General features: G+C 48.2%; 1 protein-coding gene across 1 annotated transcript; it reads left to right on the forward strand.

The window, feature by feature from the left end:
• The first annotated feature begins 511 nt into the window (after positions 1-511).
• On the forward strand, positions 512-1,045 carry Gp9 (glycoprotein IX platelet). Its single transcript, XM_041679793.1, has one exon. The coding sequence runs from the start codon at positions 512-514 to the stop codon at positions 1,043-1,045; it is 534 nt and encodes a 177-aa protein (XP_041535727.1).
• Positions 1,046-8,477: the final 7,432 nt, after the last annotated feature.

Raw genomic sequence — 8,477 nt, forward strand, 5'->3', positions numbered from 1 at the left:
TGCAGTCTGCCGTGGACTTCTGGGCGACCCTGGGCGAGTGCTTCCCCTCTCTGGGCCTTCATTCCTCAGCTCTGGCCACTTGCCTAGATGAGTGGCTTTAGATAGGTCCCTCTGAGGTCCCCTCTGAGCTGCCAGCTGGAAAGCTGGCATCATGAGAGACGGCCAAGGTGTAGAATGTATGCCATGGCCTGACTCCAGGCTCAGGCAAGGGACTAGGTCTGGAAGGTCCATTCCTAGCCTCTGTGGCCAGGGACTAAGACTGGAGTCCCTCAGCAGTCACCGCTCCCCTATCTGAGCAGGGGCTGGGTCTCTGCCAGAGACCAGGAAGACCTGTCCCTTGCTACCACACTTCCTGGGCTGCGTAGTGAGTTCCAACCCAACCTAGAGCACAGAGTTCCTGCGCCCTCCAGAGGCCTGGAGAGAAGGGACACACCTTTGTCCAGCACAGGGATCCTGGTGTAGGCTGACAGGCCCCAATCTCATTGCTCTCTGCCCACAGCAGGCCTGCCGGATGACTACCTGGGGGCTCCTGTTTCTGCTCTGGCCCGTGGCCACAGCCACCCAGGCCTGCCCAACGCCCTGCACCTGCCAGGCCTTGGAAACCATGGGGTTAAAGGTGAACTGCGAGGGGCGGGGCCTCACAGCCCTGCCTGTGCTGCCAGCTCACACTCGCCAACTCTTCCTGGCCAACAACAGCCTGCGTTCAGTGCCACCAGGTGCCTTCGACCACATGCCTCAGCTGTGGAACCTCGATGTGACACATAACCCCTGGCACTGTGACTGTGGCCTCACCTACCTGCGCCTCTGGCTGGAGGACCACATGCCAGAGGCCCTGCTGCACGTCTACTGTGCCAGCCCTGACTTGGCCACCAAGCGTCCACTGGGCCATCTGACAGGCTATGAGCTGGGCAGCTGCGGCTGGAAGCTGCCACCATCCTGGGCCTATTCGGGGATCTGGTGGGATGCGGCACTGGTAGCTGTGGCTATACTGGGCCTGGGCTTACTGGCTGGCTTGCTGAGCACATTCACAGAGCCTCTGAATTGAGCCTAGTCCATGACACCAGGCTGGAAGTCCAGACCTAAGCTGGGTGCCCAGAAGCACCGGCCTGAGTTGGTCCATGCCATCTAAAGCCCACACAGGAGGAGCTGCTGAGATCACTCAGTGGGAAAGACACTTGCTGCAAAGTCTGAAGACCCGAGTTCAATCCCCAGGACCCATATCATAGGAGAGAACCGAATTTCACCTTCATGCTCATTCTGTTGATGCACAGCAAATAAATAGATGCGATTTTAAAAATCAACAATGAACCCACTGAATAACGTTGTTTTTGTTTGTTTGTTTTTTGGTTTTTCGAGACAGGGTTTCTCTGTGGTTTTGGAGACTATCCTGGAACTATCTCTTGTAGACCAGGCTGGTCTCAAACTCACAGAGATCCACCTGCCTCTGCCTCCCAAGTGCTGGGATTAAAGGCGTGCGCCACCACCGCCCCGCTGAATAACCTTTTTGTATGAGCTCAACATAGTAATTTTCTTAAATCTGGCTTCTTCTAGAAACCTGGTTTGAGGCTTCGCTCTCTCCTAAAGTTTCCCACCCAGTCACCCCAATTCCTTAATCTCTGAGCAGCCTGAGCCAGGTCCTGGGACCAGCTCTCATGGCTTCTGCCAGCAGCCTCCCATGACCCAGCTGACTGGGCACAGGACTGCAGGCCCCATCGAAAGTCTCCTGGACACAGCAGTGGTAGGGCAGAGTGAACTGAAGACCCAGGGGAGAGGGAGCATCGTCATGGTGCTCTCCCAGTTGGCCTGGGACCTCTGTTCCAGCATGGGAGGCCTGGGGGCTCCCTGCATCTCCTCTGACCTCCTCACTCTTCTCTACCTGCTCCTTCAGTACAAAGGAGAAAACAACTCTTCCCCACGTGCTGGCACCAGCAGCTTCCCAATTCTGGGTCCCATCCTGCCCTAAGCAGTATCAGAGTCTTACCCTGGACACCTCTATCTATCTATCTATCTCTAATGGAAGTTCCATAGTTACCTGTGAGCTAGGAACTGTACCAACCAGGGTGGGCCTATGAGTCAGAGGTTCTACTAGGAAGGCCAAGAGGGCCAAGTGCCCTATATGACATCGGCCTGCAGGACTCAGTAAAGAGTAGGAGCCAGAAGTCCAGGAGGGAAGACAATGGGGAGGGGTAGGGACTGGGGTAACTAGACAGCCTGGGCTTCACTTGTAGGCCTATATGTCTACATGGTGGGACAGCTAGGCTCTCAGGCCATAGTTAGTACCTGAGGTAGTCAGGTAACCTTCCAGACAGGCTGCCGCTAACCTAACAAAAGGTCAGGAGTTGCTCTGCTCCTTCTCTGTAATTTGGAGGATACCTGACTAGAGATGCTAATTCAAGCCTACGTGACTGAGCTAGCATACAGACTGGGAATACATGACAGAGGAGACACAGGTAGATGTGGAAGTGACTAAAAGCCATTCACCTGGTTACCTAGGAAACAGAATGCTAATGATTTTACCCCTCAGTTTACATTTTGGTATAAAAGCTGTTTGGAGAATAAATGAGGGGAATTCTTCATCATGTAAACTCAGGATTTCATGAGGGATCACGGAGAATCTCCCTCCCGATAAAGCCATGTGAGTTATGTCTTTATTCCTGTGCCTCCACGCTGGTCCAGGGAGAGATACATAATACAATAAATACATAAAAATGTAAAAAAATAAAATCTCGACTGGCTGGGGAACCTGGGGCGGATATAGATTGGTTTTCTCAACCTCGGACAGAGGAGTTTCCTTCTGCAGTGAACAGCACTCAGTGCCGACTCATAGCTGGTCCAAATGCAGAAGAAGGAGACTGTGAGGGCTCAGCCCTAAACAAGACATCTGTATCAACCCTTCCAAGGCTCAGAGAACACTGCAGAAGAAGGGGTGGGAAGAACGTTTGTGCCAGGAGATCAGGAGGGATTCTATCAAACGCCATCTTCTGGATGCACTCTCAGCATCTACAGTTACCTGGACAAGACCAAAGCACTCAGAGTCCATCACGGATGAGGGAGGCGTTCATAGCTTGGGGGCTACTGCCAACTGATGACTGCTGAGGGAATCATTTTGTTCAGTGTGGTCACTGGCTGGCCATGCATGCAGCACTGTTTGGGCTCAGTGAGTTACTTGAAAAATAAACAAACAACCAGAAAAAAAAAAACACAGAGAAGAAGGAGGAATACTAGTTTGGGGAGGGGGACACACGTTGTGGGGTTCTGCAGGGAAGGAGGGTTTGGGGAGGATAAGATCACACTATTATTTCTAAAAATCTGAGAAGCCCAGCATAATGGTGTACGCCTTTAATCCCAGCACTCGGGAGGCAGAGGCAGGTGGATCTCTGTAAGTTTACAGCCAGCTCAGGTCTACATAGTGAGTTCCAAACAAACAAAAAAATCTGAGGGACTCGACAGATGGCTCAGCACTAGGACACTGGGAGGAGGAAGGAAACCCCCTGGAAAGGAAAACAGAATAGATAGTTAACGGAAGGATTTGGGAGGGTGGCGCTAGAACAGCAGGATCAAAAGGGGAGGTGGAGGGAAGAGACGGGCAAGGAAGGGGGTATGGGGGGAGACAGCTAAAACTCATGGCCATTTGAGGGGTCTTATGGAAACCTAATATATATATATATGGGCTCACACACATATATGTGGGTTCATATATATATGGGTTCATATATATATATATATATATGGGTATATATGTGTGTGTCTAGAAAACTAAATTGGAATCACCAAACAATGAGGGAGCCAAAGCCCACAAGACATCTCTCTCCATCAAATCAATCCTCCAGTGCTGCGAACAGGCTGCATCTAGTGGAGTTGTTGGCAAAAGGGGTCTTATGGAAACCTCAACCCCAGGCTACTGCCAAGGCCATTGCTTGCTCTCCACAAATTGATGGTAAGGCCCTGTTGCTGAAGACAACATCTAAATAACCCAGCTGGTACCCACCTGGAGCCTTCGCCCATACTGACTAGTGCACATGGTACTGGAAGGTTCTCTGCTTACTATCTGAGAAGAAGCATAAACGTCAACCTAGCTACAAACCCTCTAATCCACAATGGGGTCCTGCCTGCAAGATGTGCAAGCGCAATAGTGGCACCAAGCCTGTGGGGGTAACCAACCAACAGCTGGCTGGAATTAAAGCGCGGTCTGAGAAGGAGCTCATGCTCAACACTGCCTGTGTGGCCAAGAACCTGAGACTAGATAAGACACGGGCCTAGAGGGAAACCAAATGCTGCTGCTCCATTAAAAACAAAAGCAAAGCAAAACAAAACAAAAAGGAACAGAAATGTAGCAATAAAATGACTCCTAATAACATTCTGCTACTCATAGATCAGTATCTTACTCAGTCATCAACAGAGAAGCTTTCTCCTGCAGTAGACAGGAACAAACACAGAAACCTACAGCTGGACTGTGAGCAGAAAGTGAGAGACCTTGGAACACTCAGTCCTAAATGGGATTCTTCATCAAATCCCTCTCCTCCAGGGATCAGGAAACACTGCAGGAGAGGAGGTCAGAGGATTGTAAGAGCTGGGGACACAGACACACAACACACAAACAGGCTGATGAACACAGACACGAGGACACCAAGAAAACAAGGCTGTCGACACAACTGGACTGACGTACATATGAACTCAGAGACTGGCACACTGCGACACATGCACAGGCCCACACAGGTTTAAGTCAGGTGGGGTCCCAGTTCTGAGGGGAAGTAGATACAAGCTCCCTTCCCTAATTCAGAAGCTATCTCCAATGAACCACTCGCAAAGGAAAAACTAGTTTTGCTTTTAAAAAAAAACATAATCTCACTAGATGCACAAACCACATTTAAGTTGAGGTCGCAGGCTCAGTAGTAGACAACGCAACATGAAGTCAAGATATTTTTGGGAGGTTTTTTGCTTTACAATGCTTTGTCTGGGCATCTTTTATTTTTTTTAACCTTACTAATTTTTTGCTTGTATATTATGGTTTCTGTTGTTTTTATGGGTTTTCTGTGTATGCAAACTTGTTTCTCTCAGCATATGTATGTGTTTCTTCTTGTGTTTTTACTTTGGCTGCTTTTTTCTGTTCTGTTTTTTATTTTATTTATTATTGTTAGTAGTAGTAGTAAGATTCCTGTTTGTCCTGAAACTGAAAAGCTTCTGTAAAGTAAAGGACATGGTCAACAAGACAAAACGACAGTCTACAGAATAGGAAAAGATCTTCACCAACCACGCATCAGACAGAGGGCTGATCTCCAAACTATACAAAGAACTCAAGAAATTGGTCATCAAAAGATCACATAATCCAATAAAAAAAAAAGGAGTACAGACCTAAACAGAGAACTCTCAACAGAGGAATCTAAAATGGCTGAAAGACACTTAAGGAAATGCTCAACATCCTTAGTCATCAGAGAAATGCAAATCAAAGCAACTGAGATTCCATCTTACACCTGTAAGAATGGCCAAGATCAAAAACACTGATGACAAATTATGCTGGAGAGGTTGTGGGGTAAAGGGAACACTTCTGCATTGCTGGTGGGAATGCAAGCTGGTACAGCCCCTTTGGATATCGGTACAGCAATTTCTCAGAAAATTTGGAAACAACCTTCCTCAGGACCCAGCAATACTATTTTTGGATATATATCCAAAGGATGCTTAATCGTGCCACAAGGACATGTGTTCGACTATGTTCATAGCAGCATTGTTTGTCATGGCCAGAACCTGGAAACAATCTAAATGCCCCTCCACCAAAAAATGGATAAAGAAAATATGGATGGAGCTAGAAAACATCATTTTGAGTGAGGTAACCCAGACCCAGAAAGACAATTATTACATGTACTCACTCATAAGTGGTTTTTAAACATAAAGCAAAGAAAACATCCTACAAATCACAATCCTAGAGAACCTAGACAACAATGGGGACTCTAAGAGAGACTTACATGGATCTAATCAACATGGGAAGTATAAAAAGACAAGATCTCCTGAGTAAATTGGGAGCATGGGGACTTTGAGGGAGGGTTGAAGGGGGAGGGGAGAGGCAGGGAGGTGAGCAGAGAAAAATGTAGAGCTCAAAAAAAATCAATTAGCCGGGTGGTGGTGGCACACGCCTTTAATCCCAGCACTCGGGAGGCAGAGGCAGGCGGATCTCTGTGAGTTCGAGACCAGCCTGGTCTACAAGAGCTAGTTCCAGGACAGGCTCCAAAACCACAGAGAAACCCTGTCTCGAAAAACCAAAAAAAAAAAAAAAATCAATTAAAAATATATAAAAATTTTTAAAAATGAAAAAAAGATTCCTGTTTGTATGGATTTGGGTGGGTGGGAAGTAGAAAAGATCTGGAAGGAGGTGGGGGAGGGGAACTGTAATCAGAATATATTGCATAAAAAATATTCAATTAGAGAGGGAAAGATAGTCCAGCCGTGATGGCACACACCTTTAATCCCAGTACTCTGGAGGCACAGGCAGGTGTATCTCTGTGAATTTGAGGCCAGTCTCTACAGAGCGAGTTCCAAAACAGCCAGGGCTACACAGAGAAACCAAGTCTCAATAAATAAATAAATAAATATTTAAAAAAAGATGAGGAGAGGGCACATGCAAGTGCACCGACTGCTTTCCAGAGGACCCAAGCTCAGTTCCCAGCGCACACATGGTGACTCACTACCATCGATAACACTCCCAGGATGGTAGTAGGTCTTATGCCCTCTTTGGCTTCCATGGGCACTGAATGTACATGGTGCATGGGCATCCATACAGACCAAACACCCAAACAAAAAATTAAAATAAAAATAGGGGACTGGAGTGCTGGTTCAGCACTTAAGAGCACTTGTTCTTGTAGAGGACCTGGATTCAATTCCCAGCTCCACATGAAAGCTTACAACATAAAAACAAAACAAATAAACCTTAAAAAAATAATAAAATAAAAACAAAGAAAATAAAATGAAAAAAATTAGAAAAGAATCTGAGGTAAAGGCAGTGTCCACACTTTAAACAAGTCACTGGCTGATAGCGTTAGGCCATATGAGGAACAGCAGAGCCAGTTTTGACCCCTCACTACCAACCACCTTCTTTCACGCTTCCCCATAAAAGGGCCCTGGAATTTTGCAGGTTGGAGGGCCAGAATTCAGCAAACAGTTTCATAAGAAACAAACTTCTGCTGGGCATGGTGACACATCCCTTTAATCCCAGCACTTAGAAGGCAGAGGCATAGAGATCTCTGTGAGTTCAATGCCAGCCTGGCCTGTACATAGTGAGTTTCAGGAGAGCTACATAGTGAGATCCTATCTCAGAGGTGGGGGGGGGGTCTTTGAATCTACTATGAACGAGAACCCATTGTGTGAGCGCAGTTTCAGAAGGGCATCGTATGCAGAGAGTTCTTCAAGCCCCGGACAGGACGGGGCAGGAACCAGATGGATCCATGTGGGATGGAGGCGGGGCAGAGCATCCCACCAGATCCTACGATGTCACAGATGAGGACAGTTTATCAGCTGGCCTGTATGTATGCACTTGGTGGACACCCAGTGACTGAGTCCAAAGTACCACTTTGAACTGAGTCTTTGCTACCTATTAGGACCCTCCTGAGACTACAGCAATGGGCAACGTGGGACCCAGGCTACCCTAAGGATAGTGTGAGCATCCGTAAGATCAGTGCTAGAACAAAAGCTTATCCCTTGGGCACATGGGTCCCGCTCTGGGAACGGGGACCTGGGAACGGGGGTCTTGGCCGGTAGAAGCCCATCCTACAGCAACAGTGTGGGTTATTCGGCAGCTGGGGAGGGTGTGTGGGAGCAGCAGCATGGAGAATGGTAGAGGTATGTGCTGCAGGCAGCCGTGTCAGAGGTAAGCAGACTCAGCAGCTGTATCCGCTACCTTCTAAGACACCAGAGGCCATGAAACGGTCTGAGCAAGGAAGCTGAGGTCTAGTCAATGTCTAACTTGCTCTCAGACAAGCCCTGAGAAGGGCTGGTGGGCCCCACTGCACCAAGGCTACTGGGTACAAAGGACAGGTCTAGCGTGGAGCTTTGGTGATCCTCAGCGAAGGCAGGTAATACTCTGGGCCCAGAACTCAGCTCAGATCTAGCTGAAGTCAGGCTCAGGAGGGAACTCAGGGCTTAGAAAAAGTTCTTATGGCCTTCAACCTGTTTCCCTGCTCCAAAGTCCAGGACTGCACCTTGTTTCCTCCGAATTTGGCCCATAGTCTTAGCATTCCTGCAGTGTGGACAGAGGCATTGGCGAATCCTGGAGACAGACAAGCTTAGATCTAAGCCTTTGGAGGCAATGAAGTGGCCGGTCTCAGGCAGACCTAGATCTCATGGACACAGTGGGCTGTGTCACTTCTTGACATAAGCAGGTATTCCTTCTCCCTGAGATTTGTCCCTTCTGAAAGCCAGAGACACTTGGTCTCCAGGGTCCTACATTCTGCACTGTGAGGGCGCCTTAGGGCTTCCTGGGGTACCACTAG

The sequence above is a fragment of the Microtus oregoni genome, unplaced genomic scaffold (genome assembly GCF_018167655.1).
Source record: "Microtus oregoni isolate MIOR12 unplaced genomic scaffold, Mior012 000002F_ref0000024, whole genome shotgun sequence".
Lineage (NCBI taxonomy): Eukaryota > Metazoa > Chordata > Mammalia > Rodentia > Cricetidae > Microtus > Microtus oregoni.